This window comes from Lactuca sativa, chromosome 4 (genome assembly GCF_002870075.4).
Source record: "Lactuca sativa cultivar Salinas chromosome 4, Lsat_Salinas_v11, whole genome shotgun sequence".
In the NCBI taxonomy this organism is placed as follows: domain Eukaryota; kingdom Viridiplantae; phylum Streptophyta; class Magnoliopsida; order Asterales; family Asteraceae; genus Lactuca; species Lactuca sativa.
Window position 1 is genome coordinate 203227261 of NC_056626.2, and position 21647 is coordinate 203248907.

Sequence of the window (21647 nt, forward strand, 5' to 3'; positions counted from 1 at the left end):
TCAATATTAAAGTAGTATTATAATATATCAATGTTTCATAATTAGTTGAAGTCAATTAATATGCTTAGATCATTTGATTTTTCAAAGAGTTTATCAAGTCAAATAAGGTATTAATGATCTATTAATTTAAAGAGTAAAAGAACTTTAATATAATGGAGTAATAGTAAGATTTTTTGGTTGTTGAGTTGAGAACAATGTGAAATAAAGGATTAGTGAAAAAGTTCTTTATATGTCTAATAAAAAGCAATTAAATATCTTCAGTAAAAAACAAACTAATTTTGTTAATTTATTAAACTAAATATTGACTTAACAAAAATTATAACATATCTTAAAATAGTAAAAGTATAATATGAATTGATAAAATGTTAATTAAGTTTCTTACATTAACATATGCGACTAAAATTTATAGCTTGTTAAATTAAATGATTAAGAAATAAAATTATATAGATAGATGAAAAAGAAGTATGACTTTGATGATGTAATGTGTTTTTTTTTTTTTTTTTTTTTGAACTTTAACTTTATTTATAAATAATTTTTTGTTATGAGATAAAATTAAGCAGAAACGACTCCATCTATATGGGGTGGTTAGTTAGATATTAGTTGGTGGCCTTTCCATTCATCTAATGCACCAAACATAACCCCATATCAACTCCACCCTCATCCATCTTCTCCGGAATCACCAACGCCGGACTTCTCCTCAATTCCGATGGAACCCACCATCAAAATCGTCAGAAAATCTATTCATACATTCCTCCACCACTACAATTACTTCACGACTGCTGCCATTTTAGCCCTCCCGTTTTCTGTTTCCATTCTCATCTCCTCCACCCTCCTCCCTCATTCCCTCACCGTTCATTCCCGTCTCCGGTCACTTTTCAACGACGCCGGATTTCCTCAACAATCGGAATTCTTCTCCATTCTCAACCTCAAACTATCCCAAACCATCACATCATCAATCTTAGTCCTACCCTTTACCCTCTCTTTCCTCCTCATCGCAAAAGCATCCGTAATCCAATCCTTCAACACCCACCGGAAACCACCACCATCCTTCTCCGGCATCTTCAGTTCCATCCTCCTAACACAGATATGGAACACCTTGGTTATGGTCTCCGCAAATGCTACTTGTTTTTGGGTTCTTTTCATTGCTTTCAACTGTTTGGAAAACCTCCGTATCCCCTCACTGTTCTTCACCGTCGCCGGAGGAATCGTGTATTCCATCATCATAGCCAATGCCTTGATCGTATGCAACCTGGCGTTAATCCTCTCAGGAATGGAACTGAGTGGCGGATTCATTTCCATTCTCAAAGCGTGTGTCATGATCAGAGGAAGAACTTCAATCGCTCTATCATTAGCGCTGCCGATAAACATGGCGTTGGCCGGAATCGAAGCTCTTTTTCAGTTCCGGGTAGTGAAAGCTTATTCCGATTCCGGGATGAACAGACCCAGTTCAAGCATGGTATTAGAGGGATTATTCATTGGTTATTTGTACTCCATTCTCATCATAATTGATGCCATAAGTGGGTGTGTGTTCTTCAGAAGCTGCAAAATAGCGTATGATGAGAACATTATTGATCAAGAAGCAGGTAGGATCGAAGAAGACGAAAGAGGTGATTTTGCATCGGCAAAGTGTTGAGAAAAGAAGTTTCTTGAATTATCTTTTCTTTTTCTTTTTCTTTTTGTGATTGGAAATTTTTTTGTTTTCTTTTCGATTGAATCACAGGCTGGGAATGAGTTCATAATTCTCAAATGTGGATTAGATTCATGCAGTCAATATTAGTTTAAGATAATTGAATATAAAACAATGTACAACTCTTATATAGTTATATTCAATGAAATATAAGTCATGATTTATTTCGAATGTAATGTTATATTTGTATACATTTTCTTGAAAGTTATCAAGAAAAAGGCAATACATTTTATTAAGGGTGATGATCATACACAATAATTTATATTTTATATACCTGTATAATAACATAATGACCAAAAAATATTATATACAAATTATCTATTTTAATTAAAATAATAAAGAAGTGTATTTGACGGTTGACTTGTGAAATGGGTAAAGTAGTTAATTAATTAGTTGGGTGTAATTTAAGCGAACATAATTAGGTCACTATCCAAAAACTATGTTTAACAGATTCTTGTTGAATGGTTATCTTTATTCTGTGCTTTTTTAATAATATTTTTGTAGATAATTTGCATATTAAAATAATTTCAAGCTTTATTTAATATTCAAAACAACACTAGCTGTATATATATAATATCAAATATTTACATTATTAGTGTTGATTTATTTAATTCCGTTGTGTAATATTTTATAACATTTGTTTGGATACGTATTACAATTAGAGAGTCAACCACTTTTTTCTTTACGTTTATTCTAATTCTTTCAACTTTTTGCGACATCTAAAAACTATAGAATAAAATGGTACGATATTATATATATATATATATATATATATATATATATATATATATATATATATATATATATACTAGTTGTGAAACCCATATATTATACGGGTTGATTAAAACAAAATGTTAAATAGAAACGATTAAATGAGAAGTTTATTTGAATTTGAAATTTGAAATAAATAAAAATTATGAGAAAAAAAAATGCAAAAAATAAATAAATTAAAATTATTGTTTAGTTATCAGACCCCCATATACTAAACAGGTTAATTATAACAAAATGTTAAACACAAAGGTTTAAACTGTAAATTTATTTGAAATTGAAATTGAAATTTAAAATTTAAATTTTGAAATTAATATCATTATGGTAGGTTTAATTTATGGAAACTAATTAATAATATATTAGAAATGGAAAATGAAATAAATGACAAGTGGAAAATAAATATATCTCTAAATTATGACAAAATGACATGTGGCAAAATCATTCTTATTTATTAGTGTGTGTGTGTGTGTATATATATATATATATATATATATATATCAATCGGTTATGTTCAAATGTTTCTACTATTTATTGTGTATATGTAGGATTAATTGTATACCAATTATTTTTGAGTTATTTAAAAAAAAATAATTAATACATATTAAATGCTGAAAATTTAATTAATACTTATTATATCTTCAACATGTAATATACGTTAATTACTTTTTTAAAATAACTAAAATAATTGGTTCACAAGCAATCCTACATACACATAATAGATAGTTAAACACAATAACCTAACTTTTATATATATATATATATATATATATATATATATATATATATATATATATATATATATATATATATATATATATATATATATATATACACACAATTTGTCTTTGTAGCAAAAATATTGGATCTTAAATTGTTAGACCACCCATAAACTCAAACTATTTTGAGTCCGACATTTATGATATTAACGTGTTTAAGGATTTAACCGATGTCATCTATTAAATGAATTTGTGTTGCTTTAAAACTTCGATTTTTTTTACTATTTGTATAAATTTAAAAAAAAAACTACTAATGTTTTTTGAAAACTAACTCTTAAAAGTGTCTAAAAATTGTCCAATAATTGATTTTATTTTATGTTTTAAAATGATAAGCTACCTATATTTTCTCAGGGTGAATAGGTCATTATTTTCCAAATTTTACACTTTTAGCTTATATTTTAAATTTTATTCTAAATTTGATTCAAATTTAAAACTTGTTATGAGTTCCCCAAAATTTAGTTTTTTTTGTACAAGTTTATTTATAATTTTTTTATAATGGTTTATAAGATTTGTTTCTTGACTTTTTTTTCCAACTATTTTATAAAAATTCTCTTACAATATCTTCTGAAAAAAAAATTCCAATTTTTATATTGCCTCATATACATTAGCAAATGAACTTTTCTTGATGGTTACACGTCATTTGAATTTGATGAAATAACAAATATGATTTAAAAATAAAGGAAATAATAAAACAATGATTTATCATATCATATTTCTTTCCAATTTGATCAATCCAAGTGTCACATAATCAATGAGAAAAATGGGTTTACTAAACTATATGATGCAATGTAAAAGTCAGAAAAAAGAAAGTTACGAAAACAATGTAAAATAAATTTTTATAAAAGTTGGAAAAATTTAAGAAAAAATATCTTATAAACCATTATTGAAAAAAAAAAAAAAAAAAAGAATGGTTTGAATTTTTCACAAAATTCTAATTTCGGATCAAATTTGAAATAAAAAGCTTAAAATTTTTACCAAATATGTAAATTTTGAAAGAGGCTAGCCTACTTAACATGAGATTATATAACCATATAAGTTAGTTACCCGTTGAAAACATAAAAATCGATACTATTATATAAATAATCTTATCAATTATAAAACTATTTATTTACTTCAAGTTTTTGATTAAAAATATTTTCTACTGTTAAAACTAAAAATATAATATGTTGCCAACTCATGCCAATATATAAATATTGTTGATCCTATATGACGAGACGTTTCCAAAACGTTTGTAAGCACTTAATGCGTGGTTAGGAAAACCAATGTTTTAAAACCCGGGTCAATCCGGTCGGTTCAACCGGTTGGACCGTGACCCGGGATAGAAGGTGGGTCAATTGAGAACAATTTTTTATAAAAATACAAACCGGATCGAACCGGTCGGGTTTATCCTAAACCGCGGTCGAACCATTTATATTTAACCGGTTAAAACCGGATTGACACGTTTTAATAGGGCTTGGATGTAAGTAGCGAACGCCAAAAATATGTTTTATTTTGTTATTTGTACTCTATATTGATTATTGTGTTTAGATCGATCTATATCATTTTTAATATGTTTTTCAATGTTTACATTTTATGGACATCAAATTATTGGTTTTATATGTCTATGTATTATGCTAGAAAGTGAAAATATATGAGAATATAAAAAGACTATAAATCGGGTTGACCCGGCTCTTCAACCGGTTGAACTGGTTGACCCGTGAACCGATCATCACATCGGGTCAACTAAAAACCCGGGTTTTAAAACATTGAGGAAAACATCCAAACCTAACGATTCTTTTCCATGTAATGATGTAATAAAATGGGTAAATTACATTGCGCTAAAAACCATGTTTGATCCCTATTTTCTCATACAGTCCCTAGGTTTGTTTTTTTCTTACACACTTAGTCCCTCCAAACATAAAACGGCTATTTTACCTGAACAAGTTCTTTTTTAATTTTTTTTATTCATTTATTAGTTTTACATTAAAAACAAAAAAGAAACAAAAAAAAAGTATCTTCACCCTCCCTCCTCCTTTTCTTTCCCCATAGTCGTTTCCCCCTTTTCCTCTCTAGCTATCGACGAACAATAACCATGAAGTAGCCACAGATGAAATCTACTCAACCATTGTCTTCTCTCTTCTGCAACCCAGCCGACGACCACACATCTCCTCTATTTCTTTATGTGCATCGCACAAACCCTATCTCAGCCACCATTGGAGCAAGTCAATCATCGGAGCAACCATCGCCGCCATCGCCCATCGTTTGTACACCACCCTTCAACTGCACTCCTACCAACGCCCTTCATCTGCAACATCATCCTCATCGAACAAAAAATGAAGAACGAATAAGCTATTTTTCGCCTCCACCTCCGTTTGAAACCCTAGTTGCACCTCTATTTTCAGTTCGAAACCCTATACTTAGTGGTACCAGAGCGTTTTGTGCTAAATTAAACTCATTACAAAGTTTAAACTTGGAAGAAATCAATTATGCTACCCAGTACGTTTCCGATGCGAGATACGAGTTTGTTGGGAAGTAGAATTTTTCTTCAATTTACAAAGGGGTTTTGAGGGATAGATTGGTTGTGTCGGTGAAGTGTTTAGAGGTGGATGCTTTTTAGTGTATGATTTTGCATCAAAAGGGAATTGTTGAAGGAAGATCCAGGGTAGGTTTCTGGGTGGTGGTTCCGGTAAGGTTTAAAGGGGTATTGGTTGCGGTTTGTAACGGTGAACACGGGTGCAACAAGAGTGTTCCAATGGTGGTGTAACCCGACAAAGGAGGGGGTAGGAAGTTGGTGGTGGGTTTTAAAGTGGTATAAGGTGTTTGATTGAGGAAGAAGGTTGGATTAAGGGTGGAACTAGGAAGGTGGGGATGGAATTATGGTGTTTGAAAGATGCAGGTGGTGTGCTCGATCCGATGATGGTTGTCCTATTTTTATTTTTTCCTTTTATTTTTAAATTAATAATAATTATTATAACATTAAATTAAATGGAAAAGAAAAATATAAAGGCATAATAGTCATTTTATGTCTCGTAAGGGATGAAGCATGCAAATTTAAACTAGTGAGAGAAGAAATTAGCAACTTTTAACCAAACAAGTGACAGTCCGAATTAATTTTTGAAAATAGAGATCAAACGTGTTTTTGAAAATATGCACGAGGGACGATCGCTGTAATTTACACTAATAAAATCTCACCCTTCAGGTTAAAATAGAAGCAGGAACCGAAATCATAAAATATTTACAATTTTTTCTTAGGTAATCCATTAAACCATATTAGTAAAGAAATGACACTTTGTTTGGATTTGAACTTCATGTACAAAATGATATATAAATTCGATAGTATAAATAAAAGGGCTTAATCTTATTTAGTATATGTAAAGTATATGGTTTACATAGTATAGGGAATTTACTTAAATTAGGACCACAATGTGTTTGATGGTTACATGGACTTGCGTGTAAATGACTGAAAATTAAAAAAGATGTTTGTTTTTCTACGTTACTCCTTGTCCTTTTCGGTTAGAGGTTGGAAAAGTCTTTCTCTATCTCTTTCTTTCTTTCTTTCTCTTTCTCTATCTATCTATCTCTCTCTTTCTCTCTCTCTTGTGTGTATATGTGTGTGCGCATATATATATATATATATATATATATATATATATATATATATATATATATATATATATATATATATATATATATATATATACACACTAATCGTTTACCGGGGCAAAGCGGCGGCGGCGAATAATTTTATTCCGCCGAATGGTTTTAGAACATTCTATTTGAAAGGTTGCATAGTTTGGTTTTGTGAGTTGTTTCCTTTACGATGAATGAAGAATAGTTTTTGAGTTGTATAATTATAGTGGGGGTTTGTTTCATCTCGACGATGGATTTGATTAAAAGTATACATACATTGTTGTTTTGGGTTGAATAAATTTGGCTTCAAAATATAAGTACGTTGATGTATTTGAGTAAAATAAAAGTAAAATATTGTTTTTGGTTAAAAATAAAAGTGTTTCGTTGTTTTACGCAAAGTGTCGACAACAAATAGTTTCATTTCGCAATTAGTTCAATTCAGAAATATGTCATATTTCAAGGAATACATGTCAAGGAACACATGACAGATGCATATTATTATGAGTCGGTTTTGCGAAAATGAATAATTATTTCTCATCCGGTACAAAGGATATGAGTCTTCTCCTTGTGTTGTGATTTCATTGATTTGTCAATGGGATCTCAACATTTTAACTTATATGATAACCATATCAGCGATGTTATAAATGGATAGATCAACGAACTCATAAATGGATGTTGGACGCACCAAACCTTGCTTTAGAAGCATTATGGTATTCATTTGGAAGGAGATAAATAGGTACATGGTTTTACCATTTGTGAAAATGGTATTTGAATGTCCAAAAGCTGTTAACTAAATATATAAACAAGTACTTACCAAATTATCACATGTATAATTAAAGATTCTATAGTTTTGTATTTCTATACTTAAGAGTCAATGTTGTTTCTAGGTTAAGCTCTAAATTTTAAATTTATACCAGACAGTAAAATATAGTAGAAAATTTAAGAATATAGGTTTTAGACTCCTTTAGAAAAACTAAGATGTAACCTAATATTATTTATAGTTTAAAAGATATATAATAATAATATACTGTATTATAATTTGAGGACGATAACTATTAATTATAAAAGTTCGTTATTAACTGAAATTAGAACTTATAAATACCAATCTAATATAAAATTTAAAGTCCAAACCTAAGAATCATACAAAGTTAGAAAAGCATAAAAATCCGCTATTTCACTTCAGTTACCCGTCCACACAAAAGAAAAAACGTGATCCGTCAAACCAACTATCTAAATATATTATAATTTGAAAAAAAGCACATCTTTAACATTGTATTCAAACAAAAATTTTACAACTACAACTATAATATATCATTCCAACATATACATCGGTAGCCATATATCCGCACAATGCATAATAAAAACTATTAATTTCCAACAAACACAAACGATTATAACCCACAAAAATTGTCGCTCAAGGTCGTTTTAGTAAATCAGAAAAAAAAAAAGACATTTACAAAACCACTTTCCATGTCTAGCTAAAGAATCAGATCTTTAAAGTTTCTGATTCATTCTTTGAGATGGCAGTTAAATTCATCATTTTGCAAATCTTGATCATAAAAACAAGATCTGATTTGATGAGTTTGATAGAACCATGTATGTTTTGTTAGTCCTCCCTATGAATAACCTTAAACTTGAACTCGACAACCTAAATCTACAAACCGTATATTTTTTAAACCTAAAAATATAAATTACATTCTTCAAAATCAAATCTATACTGAACAACCATAAAACAACTTGAAATCGATCTAATCAAGAAGTAACATTGATTAGGTAACATTATCAAATTTATAGAGCCTAGGTACCTCGCGTTCTTTGGGAGAAAAAATTTGAACTCTTTTTTTCCTCTATGAAGTTTTATGAAAACACCATAATGTTGATGCGATACATTAATTTTTTATGTAGTCCCTTGTCAAATAAACAACAAACAGAAGGTGAAAAACATCCTCTTGCAAATAACAACATACACACATAAGGCCCAAACAAATAAGTTGAGCAAAAGAAATTAAGAAAAAGCATCACCGGTGATTGTGTTTTTAGTGATATACATGGTCTACTGCATGCCTTCTCTGGATAATAAAAAGCTTATTTATATGTGTCAACATGCTCATTATGTGTATAAATTAGTTTATGGAAACTTGAAATATCACAAAGTCATTAAAATAGAGAGAAAAAGGAAGATAATTATGTAAAAAGACTAACCTTTATTCTTAAATTACAACCTCAATTATATTGAGCATTGAATCACCCATATATTCATCTCCTTCTAGTTCAAAAGCTCATATATTTCGAAAACATATTACCATTAACCGGAACAACAACAAAGATAGAATGTCTATACCTAAAAAATATATCCATACAAATAATCACACAGAAAGACATATCTTTACTATCTTATAAAAGAAATCTCATTCTTTCTATAAATACATTCAATATAATAATAATATTTTTTTAAGACGTTCAAATCATTAAGTTAATGGTACAAGTATCCGTCAATAAAATAATAATATAATTTTAAAAATCCACTACTTAAACTAAAAATACAATTATCCGATGCATATACCTCTTTACCCGATCTTTCTCTTTGATTGAGTCAATCTTATATATTTGATGCATAAGGTAACTGTGAGATTCAAATTTGAAATCCCACAATTTCAAATTTGAAATCCCACAATTTCAAATTTGAAAAAAGCCATCCCCTCCCTTATTATTTCTTCTTTCAGTCAGTCGCCTAACACCCCGCTCCCGAGTTATAGCAAAGAAAAGAAGAGAAGAGAAAAGAAAGTAAGGAGAGAAAAGAAGAGAAAATAAAGGAAAAAGAAATTGTCATTTGTGCTCCCGAGTTGGAGAGAAATAGAAGGAAAGTTAAACATTTTGTTATTTTTTTCAAATCCTCCCAAATCGGAAGGAAAGGTACGAGGGAAAGTTTTCCTTCCATTTCCTTCCACTTCCTTCCTTTAATGAAACTCGGGAGCACCATTCTCTCTTGCTTTCCTCTTATTTCCTCCCATTTCCTTTCTTTTCTCTATTTAAGTTGAACTCGGGAGCGGGGTGTAAACCTCTTTCTCTTTCTCTTGATCCTTTCTAGATACGTTTCCTGTGTTGAAGCCCTGATCATCTTCATTGGTTTTGAAGGATAAAATAGGAGAACGGGAAGATGAAGAACGCCCCTAAGTAGGTTTCTTGTACGTAATCTTTGTTGTATCATGTTTCAGTAGTTGGTTATTTATGTGAACGAGAGAAGAAATTGATGTAATTTCACTCCTAATTAGGTTTCACAGGGATCAAGAAGCATTATATCAACAAACGAGATAAGAAATGAAAACAGAACACGTGTACCCGGAAGAATCTGTTTGTCGAATGGAATGAGTTTTCAAGGTTTTTTTATCCAACTCATTTATTATCTATCTTATTTTGTACAAATATTTGAGTGTGTCTATTTGAAGCTTGAGAATCCTTAAGTTTGATTATGATTTTTTTTTAATGAAATTTTCATTGTAATTGTAATGTTATGTTTTTTTATTAGTCCATCGTGAATAAATCAGGAAAATACAAGGTTGATGATGAAATGAAAAACATTATAGCGGGAAGGAATTGGGGACCAAAGGATGAACCAAGAAATGTCTTCTATCTAACATATTTAAACCCTCATGAGTTACTAAATTCTCTTGACAACCATGGTCAGCTACTTTGATGAATTTTGTTTTGGGGGGATGATAGTTATTTCATCATTTTAACTAAAATTATTGATAATTGTCTATTTATTGGATAATTGGTATTAATTTCGTAATGGGTGTTTGTGTTTGAGAAATTGAAGTTTTTTTTGTTTGTCAGGAATATCCTATTATGAAGAACTAATGTGAGAAAATGCTTATTCAGGTTAGTAAATGACTTGATTAACGAGGGATCATATTTAACTTTCTCATTGAAAGTTTCAACTTTTGTTTCAATTTGAGGATTACTCACCAATAGGTCATGAATGTTTTAGCGGATCTTATGATGGAATAGTAAGCCACGTTCTTTTTTTTTTTGAATTTAGTCTGAAAATAACTGAGGGCAAATTTAGGACCTTCTATATTAAATCATTCTTTTTTGCATTAAGACAAAAAAAAAAACCCGTATATGGCTTATCCGGATAAGACGTTTCTGATAAATTAAAAAAGTTAAAAATAAATAAATAAATAAATAACAATGTCTTCATTTTCCATGTTTTGGTTTGGTTTACATGATTTCCCCTATTTTTCAAAATGGTTGTTACTTATTCAACCACCATGAGATGAGTTATGATGTTATTATGTTTATAAACTACTATTTCAATATTACCCTTATGTTGCTAAGTATTTAAATACAATACAAGCATGAAGTGAAGATAAACGATGTTTTGAATCCAAAGAAGAAAAAACTTGACAGGATAACATTGGTAATTATCTTTCAATATCAATGGTCTGGAACTAATTGTACAATACAAGCACAAGGTCATATTGGACTTTTCAAGTCAAGCTTTGAAATAATTCAACTTTCTATTAATGGGTATTTTCAACATTTTTAAGTGAAGTTAGACAGTCAAATTTTATTATTAAATCAAACGTATTTTAAATATATGTTAAGAATACAATTGCAATAAAAACACTATAACTTAATCATGTCATTGGTAAGTAATAAAATACATGTCTAACTAGAAATAGTGTATTTTTAAGCATAATACTATAATTATTGTTCTTTTTTTTTTTTATATAAAATAGAGTCCTTACAATTGGTTCAACCGTAAAATTGTAATATAATACAAGAATTAATATACATAAATTGTTATTATCGTACAAATATCTAAAATTATTCTTATTCTTCCTGAATTAAAAAAAAAAAAAAAAAAAAACAATTACTCTCATAGATATCTTCTTGGTGTTTTACCATTTAACTATCTGTAACCTCCTTAATTTTCATGACAAACCCCATTTCGGGTTAAGATTGCCATTGTAAAAAAGATGGACTACATTTTCGGATTGTGAATTATTTTTGTCCACGGTCTCGCCAACTTATTAAAATTGTTGTTTTATTAGGGACATATTTCACAACAATCCATAAAGACCAAGTTTAGGATAATTTAAATGTATAATTTTCTATCTTCGGAAACTTTCTTTGTTTAATTGGTAAACTTTCTTTGTTTAATTTGGTATGTATTTGAATAATTAATGCATCTTTCTGCTTATAAAAGTAAAAATAATGGTTTATTATCATTGTTGAATGAATGTTTTTACATAAAATGTTTTTCATCTAAGACTTAAAAAATGCGGCACACACTATATAGTACATAAAAACAACGTACATAATAGATACATTTTAATTGTAAATAATATTTGTCGTTATATTGTGTGTTCTTTGAATATGTCATGTTTCCTGACCTGGTTCTAATCATCCAATGGAAACTATCTTCTGCATTCCAAAAAGAAATGAGTTGCACTAAAGACTATTTAACGTCGTTACCTTATGGATTACCACAACTAAAACTAGAACTCGCATTGTATCAAAACTTCTAACCATAAATACGGCGAATTCACAAACCTAAGCAACAATTCTTGCTTTTAAAGGAAATTGTTTGCCATTATTTTGTAAACTCTATTTCAATGCAAATCTCTTAGGAAACAAATATCCATAAAACAGTTATTTTTCGTCCTCCTTGAAAAATTGATCGCCCAAACGAAACTATTATCAAACAGAAACTAATCTTGATTAACATTTGTATTAAAATTATAATCTAAATTTCGTTTCACGACAAAAAAAAAAGCAACACAAAATAGACTAAATTTTCTTTGGGAAGAATATTACAAACTTATAGCCCATCAAACCGGTCAAATTCTTGAATATGTTAAAATGATACTGTTATTTAAAGGTAAAATTCTATAAGATTAATTGCAATTTGCAAGGAATTAATACAAAACTGGATTTATTTAAGAGTTGTAAGAACTAAAGAATTATCAGTATTTTGTAAGTTGGTTAATGGTTAATAGTTTTTATGGTTTCATCTAACAACCGCATGAAAACTATTCACCTATATGAATTAATCACCACCCTAAAACTATTCGTCATCGCTGCATTGCGCGGGTACACAACTAGTAGAGAGAGAGAGAGAGAGAGAGAGAGAGAGAGTAGAGATGTTGATGGATTTTTTTAATTTGATCTCATATTTGATGAGGTTGATTAGTTACATCTTCTACAACAACAACAAAACTCAAGAAAATCATAAAAACAATAGAGAAAAACAACAAACTAAATTAAAAATAATAAGGCAGAAAATAACATATATTTAACAAAAAAAAAAACATGACTGGATAAGTGCAACTTCGTTACCCAATAGTCTTTTCTAGCATATTCGATTCCGGATGGGAAAACTCATGTGGAGATGAAGGTGTTTCATGTTTTCCAAGATTTGTATTCTTTTTCATGGTCATCTATATGAAAGCAAAGTAGAAAACATGAAGAAAAAAAATCGGGGATCTATGAACAAACACTAACGTATTTAGTTGAAACTTCCAATGTTAAGGAGACAAAGATGAGAAAAAGAGACGGGGTAAGAAAAAGATTATGTGATATTTTACCTGAAGGCCATCGAATTGGTTGTGTATTAAGCAGTTTTCTCAAAAACTCACCAGAAAAGAGGAAGCGATGACGATGTGGTGTTGAATTCGTTTGGTGGTTATGGTGATGATAGATGACAGAAATGGGAGGAGGTTTAAGGATGAATGTGGTTTCCTAGGTTTTAAACACAAGGAATGAGAGAATTAATGATTTGATTTTGCCGTGTAATGTATCATTTAATTTAATTTTAACAAAAATTAGGGAAGGGTCGGGATATGAGGCCTCCCTTGTCAACAATAAAATAACAGGATTTACATTTCCAAATGAAGTTTAGATTTTGAATTACAGCTTATCACTTCCACAATATAAGGCCATGTTTTTTTTTCTTTGGTATTCTGAATAAAAAGTCTATCTTGTTTATGCATTAATGATTTTTGACCATCACTTACTTATTTGGACGATTTAAAAGTATAATATTGTTTTATTAATAAATTTGTTTTATACAGTGTATAAATTATAACTGTAAAGTAAAATTATCAATCAAATGGTAATAGTGTAGCAATGTTAATATCTTATGCTTCAACAAACATGCCTAGATCCACAATGTTAAATGTGCCTTGTTTTAGTTGCCAATTAAATAGGAATTAAGACCCGCGAATTAAATGGAATTCAATAGTTCAAATTTGAAAAGGATCTTGTCAAGATAAGCAAAAGATAAGAAGTAAATGATGACCGGATCAAAATCAAAAGACAAAATTTCACGATTGGTCCCTGTGGTTTACACAATATCGCACTTTGAGGACTTTCTAGCAAAAAGTCACGCGAATAGTCCTTAAGGTTTCATTTAATTGCGCGATTGGTCCTTGACCCTAACCCCGTCATTTTTGAGCCGTTAGTGAAGGGGTAAATTTGTCTTTTCATCTTGTTGTGCATCAGAGTATATAATTTAAGGTCCGCCTTTGTATCCTTCTACTTCTCGTTCCTTGCCTCTGTTCTTCCCTCCCTACTCACATTCTATTCCAAAATTGAAGAAGATGGTGATATGCCACTGTGGAAGGCCGGCGATTTTGGTGACATCGTGGACTGACTTGAACCCAGGTCGTCGATTTTGGTCATGCTCAAGGTTAGGAGGAACATGCAGCTTTTTTGGATGGTTCGACCCTCCCATGTGCCCTAGGTCAACTGTTGTGATTCCGGGGTTGTTGCGTGGAAGAAACAATCTCGAAGCAAGATTGATGATGGTGAAATGGCTACTTTGTCTGAGTTGGTTGTTTTTCATGGTGTGTTACCTTTTCAAGTAAAAAATCAAGAAGCATTTGGGGGGGAAATCTATAACTTGGAATCTGTGTTTTGGTCCCATTTTTTTCATAGCTTTTGAAGGATTTTCCCTATGATTGTATGTAATGTTGGGACAAGAAAATGTAACAGATATAATATGTAATGTAAGGTTGATGTTTTGTTTTAATGTGATGGATATTATATTAGCAAGGAAGGAAATTGTCAATTTGATTGCATGTAAGTGTAATGTTGATTATTAAAGTGCAGTAACATAGCCAAAAAACTAATTGCCAAAGTAGCATTACCATTAACCATAATACATGTAAGTGTAATATCATGTTACAAACATAGAATACCCAAAAGACCTATCAAAAGTAGTTGTTTTGATTGACATACCATAACCAAACTTAGTAAACATGTTCTAACTTTAATTAGACATAATACAAAAGATTACTTAGAAATACAAACTAAGCTACAACATGTTTTCCCTTCTTTTGTCCACCCCCCTATCCAGCTTCACTAGGACCTCCCTGCCCCTTGCAAGTCCTAGCATTGTGACCTTTGTTGTGGCATTTGCTACAAGTGACTGTCAAGTGTTTCCTACTTAACTTGGTACTTTGAATTGGCTCATCAACTGCCCTCTTCCTTTTTTTCTTTGGCCTACCAACCTATAAACAAATTCATATGGTTACATATTAACAAGTTTATTAAATAGTTTCAAGTTAAATTAAACAAAACATGTATGACAACAAACCTGTTTGTGATGTTTGGGTGGGAGAAGGGTTGTTGGACAATCAGATCTAGGCCACATGCTCCTTCCATTTATTGGGTCAATTGTGTGTTGGTACATAGCATTCCATGTACTAAGCCAGTAACATTTGCTCACCCAAGCCTCAGGATCTCCACATTCTGACCCATTCTGCATCTTATCATACATTGCAGCAATAGCATGCTGGCATGGAATACTTGTAATGTCCCATTTCCTGCAAGTGCAACTCCTCTCTTTCAAATTCACAACATACTGCTCCATCCATAGACCAGTCACTTGATATTTATCAGCTCCATTAAATAAAACCCTCATCTTACTTGCCTCTGTCTTATTGTTTTCTAAGATTGTTGTTGCAGTTGTACTTAGAGAACCTTTGCATTTGTCTAGCACCTTATGAACATTTACTATTCTCTTTGTGAGGTATTCTCTAATATATTCCAAACAAGTGATTATAGGCTTGTCCCTTGCCTCATCTAGCTTGGAGTTAAATACCTCACACAAGTTATTTGTTAAACTATCAGTCAATGCCCTTCCTATATATAACACCAAACAATTAATTACTAAAATCAGTTATGAAATATGTTAGTGAAAAGAGTATGATACTTACCAGAGAAATGGGATCTTGCCCAGTGTTTTGCAGGAATTTTACTTAACCACTCATGTGCTTCTGGGTTAAGCTTTTTCAGTTTCTCCATAGCCCTATTAAATTTTGGTATGTTGTATACTTTTCCACAACACCATACTGCTTCCCTCAATTCATCTCCTTTGTGTTTCAATTTCATGTTGTCATACACATGTCTTAAACAGAACCTTTGCTCAGCTGATGGAAATAACTTCTCTATTGCAGCCAAGATTCCCTGTGAGTACAATTAAAATAAGTTAGTAAATGAAATAATAAAAAAAAGTAAAAGTGAATAAAAAGTTAGAGGGTACCTTTTGCCGATCTGAAATGAAAGTGAAGTTAGATGAAGAATTCAAATCTAAGTCATCACCCAAGTGTTCCAAAAACCATGTCCAAGAGTTAATATTTTTAGTCTCTACAATGGCATATGCAACTGGGTAAATGCCATTGTTCGAATCAAGCCCAACTGCAGTAAGAATTTGTCCTGGAAAGGGACCCTTCAAAAACGTACCATCAAATCCAAGAAAATCCCTCAAACCTTTTTTAAATCCCTCCTTCAATGGACCTAAGCATATATATATATCCGTTTGAAGATCCTTGTCTCAGAAGACACATTGGGTTCAGTTTCGACATCTATCTTCACAGTTGTTCCTGGATTCTTTGACTTCAATTCCATGGCATATTCTCTCAAAACACCGTACTGCTTTTCATAATCACCATAAACATATTGTTTTGCCATAGCTTTGGCCCGAAATACTTTCATCTTTGATATTGAAAGTGAATACCTCTATACTAACTCCTCTTGTAAAGCACATATAGGGATCTTGGGGTTACTTTCAACTTGATGCAATATGTTGTTAGCTAGAAACTTAGATGAACAAGCCCTCACTGTCCTTGTTTGCAAACAAGAATGAGAATCTTCGTATGTTTTGACAGTCCAAAGTTGTTTCTCATCTGCCCTAGATATAAAAAGAACCCATGGACAAGTTGTTTTCTTGGAAAGTACTAAATTGCCCCTATCTTTATTACTGTCACCAGTCAATTCAGGAACAATACCCCTACACTTTACCCTAACTCTTGTCTTGTCATTCTTTACATAATGTAGATCCCTCCTTTCTTTTACAGAGTAGTTGGCAATAACTTCTCTTATTTTTTCCTTTTCATGAACGTCTGACCAATCTTAAAAGCTTTAGTGTGAACCTCACCAGATGAACAAGCAACTGGTTTTAGAATGGACCTTAACAATTTCTTCCTAGGCTCTTTTTCACTAGCAAATGACTCAACTACATCATTGTCTAAGACTTCTAAAGGTTCCTCTTCAATGTCTTCATGTTCCTCTGTATTATTGTTTGTCGGATCAGGCTGGCCCAAGTCAATGTCTTCATCAAGTACACTAAAGAAGTTGATCATGTTCACCTCCACATCATCTATCAAAGGTTCCTCATCAAACACTGTTTTTTTTTTGCATCATGCTGACTATCAAAATCACTTTCATCTGCACTATCCTCACAATCATATTCATCATCTACAACTGGATCATTATTCATAACTGGCTCATCATATTGGTCATCTATGATTGGCACATCATTCATAACAGGTACATCATTCATAACTGGTTCATCATTCAAATCTGGTTCATCATTCATAACTGGTTCATCATTCAAAACCGGCTCATCAGTCATAATTGGCTCATCATCCATAACTGGCTCACTATCCTGTATCACTTGTGAAGGTCCATCAAATGTTCCATATGGCACAATGGACTGGGAGTAGTCTAATTTTATACTAGAAGACCCAACAACTTTTCCCTTCTTTTGGTTCCTATCTAGTTCAGGGGATACATCAGTAACCAACTCCTCAATAATAACCTTGGTGGGGGACAAAAAATAACTGTTAACCCTTGTATGCCCATGCTCTATGTAGATACTTAAAAGGTTATTTTTTTCCACATAATTTGACAATACATGCACATCCCCATCATTTCCTAGAGGTAACAGACCAAAGTCCAACTCTACTTCTGGAATAAGAAAATGATAATACAAAGTTTGCCCTTCTACGTACCCTATTTCTCGAACCATTGTATCCAACTCATGCACAGAGAAAACGTCAATATCTACGAAGTCAACATAGTCTATTGTTCCATCTACGTACCTTCTCCCAGGGCTTTTCGTGAATATCCCACCATGATGGATTTTCAGAGTGAAATAGTTGCTTACTCCCTCTGAAATAAAGAATAACAAAAAAAAATTCAACAATTTGGGCATAATATCAAATCGAGAAAATCAAAGATCACTTTAGTAAGTCACTTACGGTATATCCTTTCCAAATCATAATTTGATGCTTTAGTGTGTTTGGAACGAAGTGACCATAACGTTAACACCATTATCGTTTTCAATCGACAGATGATCCAAAAGCCTTGTGTTCTGTTGGAGAAGAAGATGAATGCGAAAGGGTAATGGGTAGCTGAGGAAGATGATCTTTGTACTTAATTACAGAGTTCATGCGTATATGTGCATAATGATCGATTATTAGAGTGACTGCAAGATGAAAAGACAAATTTACCCCTTCACTAACGGCTCAAAAATGACGGGGTTAGGGTCAAGGACCAATCGCGCAATTAAATGAAACCTTAAGGACTATTCGCGTGACTTTTTGCTAGAAAATCCTCAAAGTGCGATATTGTGTAAACCACAGGGACCAATCGTGAAATTTTGTCAAATCAAAATAGTATCTTTTATGTATTGTATCGGATACTTATACATTTATATTATTTTTTTGTACCATTTAATATAAATAGGATTAAGTATAAATTTTAATAGTGTTTTATTAGTGGGTTAATTATACAATTAGCTTTATGGTTTAGACGTCTTAAAAAATATTATTATATTCAATCTATTTTAAAAAATAGTGATATTTCTTGTGTGTGTGTGTGTATATATATATATATATATATATATATATATATATATATATATATATATATAGTTAGGTTCAAATGTTTCTACTATCTATTGTGTGCATGTACGATTGATTCTAGACCAATCATTTTAGTTATTTTAAGAAAGTAATTAGTGCATATTACATGTTTAAGATATATAATCAGTATTAATTAAATCTTCAGCATTTAATATGCATTAATTACTTTCTTAAAATAACTAAAACGATTGGTCCATAATCAATCATACATGCACACAATAGATAGTTATAACAAAATAACCTAAGAGGTAGGTTCAAATATTTTTCACATCTATTGTGTGTTAGAATACACCAATAGGAATTTAATATTAATTATATGTATATTAAATGCTATTCATACTTATAACTCATTTTTTTGGAAACTAATTAAATTCGTCATTAATGTCAACTATAATATTGTTTCACAATAAATTTATATCTAGAAGAATGAGAGTGTATTCTAGTAGAATACACTCTCGTTCTTCATATTCCATACAACTTTATTGTATTTTAAGTGATTGAGTCTTGAAACAAAGTATGAACTCATATATAAAAACCTAGACGCAAATTCATTTTGAAAGAATGTTATTGCTGACATTAATGACAGATTTAATTAGTTTCCATGAAAAGAGAATTATAATTATGGATATCATTTAATATACATATAATTATGGAAATCATTTAATATCTATAATTATTTAATTTACTAAATTTCTATTGGTGCATTCTAGCACACAATAAATGTAAAAAACAAAATAACCTAGTCATATATATTTATATATATATATATATATATATATATATATATATATATATATATATATGTATATTAAATGATATCCATAATTATAATTCTCTTTTTATGGAAACTAATTAAGTTCATCATTAATGTCAGCAATAACATTCTTTTATAATGAATTCGCATCTAGGTTTTTATATATAAATTCATATTTTGTTTTAGGACTGACTCACTTAAAATACAATAAAGTTGCATGCAGTATGAAAAACGGGAGTGTATTCTACTAGAATACACTCTCATTCTTCTAGATATGAATTCATTCTGAAAGAATATTATTATTGACATTAATGATGAATTTAATTAGTTTCCATAAAATGAATTATAAGTATGGATAACATTTAATATATATATAATTAATACTAAATTCTTGTTGGTACATTCTGGCACATAATAGCTAGGTTCATTTGTTTAAACTAATTATTGTGTTATTGTATGATTAAATATAGGCCAATCATTTCAAAATGGTAAATATGTAATCTTGTATTTAATTAATTATGGTAAATATATAAATCAATTAATATCCCTTTAATCTAGGGATGTCAGTTTTAAAACCCAATTTCTAGTCGCCTCTTCCCTCCTCTCTTATATTCATCGACTCCAGCAGATTCAAGGAGGGCATCGTAACCTGCGGATCGCGTCCCCGTGGCGTCGTGCCAATCGCCACCTGTCACCGGCGGATCTTGTTGACACCAATAACATCTTAAAACTCTTTTTCGTCCCGGTTTGGCGGTGGCCAGGAAAAGACCAACTCATGCACTGCAAAAAATTGCGGCATATTCTATCCGTCGTCGTTGTCTTCGATTTCTTCCGACTTTCGGCCACCAGAAAGCCTTCGATGTTAATTCTGCGCACGGGAGGTCGATTCTGATTTCAGGTTTTACCCCTTTTGTGCTCTGCTCTCTAAGTTAATCGAGGCTATTAATAGATATTAGTCATATCAATAAGCAGTTTTATTTGCAGTGACAAATGCTCAGTTTGTATAATCTGTTAGCATTTAGTATTTCATAGACATGTAGGCCCATCAATCAGGTGTTCTTTGAGTTCGAATTGGCAGAAAAGCCCTATTTTTCGTTACTTGAACCATCCCAAACGAAATCCCCAATAAAAATGTATGAAATTAGGAATCTTCTGTTGGATGATTCAAAAATACAGTCTTGAATGATGACATTGAACGAAACTTGTGCATAATTGCTTACATTTACAAGCTCCAAGGCATAGATTAACGATAATCTGATAGAAACGAATGTAAGGTACAATGGTTTTCTAATAGACTCTATGTGTTTAGGTTTATTGGGAATTTGTTCTGATTGTCTAATTTTTACAGGAAATTGAAAATTATTTTGATGCACACCAAGCTTTCGATAAAATGTTTCAACTGAATGGTATTTCTTCATTTATAATATTCTATCAGAAAAAATGTTTTTTATGATAATCATGAACATATTCTGTTAAAATGCTCCGAATTAATATAATTATTGGTAAATGAATTCTAATTCTATCAGAATGGAATCACGAATTTCATTCACGCTGAAATGGAATATGGATATTTTCTCACTAATTTATTCATTGGATTTTTTTTCCACAGAAGCTGATGCTTGAAGAACAGGCCACGAATCTTGAACGACGCCTCTTAGCAACATTATGCTTTTAGAATATTTAGGGTATTTGTTGGATTTTGATGTTTTTTTCCCGATTGGATAGTTTTTTAGTGTTATTCTTTAACAACAGATGTAATTCTTAGCAATTGTTACATGTATTCTATAAGAATTAATATAATTTTTGTTTTAATTCTTCAATTGCTGATTCGAGAA

At 30.9% G+C, this 21647-nt stretch overlaps 2 protein-coding genes across 2 annotated transcripts; one reads left to right on the forward strand and one right to left on the reverse strand.

The window, feature by feature from the left end:
* The first annotated feature begins 494 nt into the window (after positions 1–494).
* Positions 495–1851, forward strand: LOC111894882 (uncharacterized). The gene has a single exon (XM_023890970.3). It carries the CDS (start codon positions 707–709, stop codon positions 1631–1633), a length of 927 nt encoding a protein of 308 aa, XP_023746738.1. The 5' UTR covers positions 495–706; the 3' UTR covers positions 1634–1851.
* A 13346-nt stretch (positions 1852–15197) lies between these two features.
* LOC128133569 (uncharacterized) lies at positions 15198–16821 on the reverse strand. The gene is made up of 5 exons (XM_052771061.1): positions 16696–16821; positions 16394–16579; positions 16068–16317; positions 15446–15993; positions 15198–15359 (listed from the first exon to the last, which is right to left on the reverse strand). The coding sequence occupies exons 1-5, from the start codon at positions 16819–16821 to the stop codon at positions 15198–15200; spliced, it is 1272 nt and encodes a 423-aa protein (XP_052627021.1).
* Between the last annotated feature and the right edge of the window lie 4826 nt (positions 16822–21647).

Bases quoted from the DNA above. Each gene is read 5' to 3' on its own strand.
- LOC128133569 (XM_052771061.1), bottom strand. From the start codon at position 16,821: ATGGCAAAACAATATGTTTATGGTGATTATGAAAAGCAGTACGGTGTT. The intron at 15,994-16,067 runs GTAAGTATCATA...TGTTATATATAG, and splicing joins GGCAAGATCCCATTTCTCTG to GAAGGGCATTGACTGATAGT. The intron at 15,360-15,445 runs GTTTGTTGTCAT...ATTTGTTTATAG, and splicing joins CACCCAAACATCACAAACAG to GTTGGTAGGCCAAAGAAAAA.
- LOC111894882 (XM_023890970.3), top strand. From the start codon at position 707: ATGGAACCCACCATCAAAATCGTCAGAAAATCTATTCATACATTCCTC.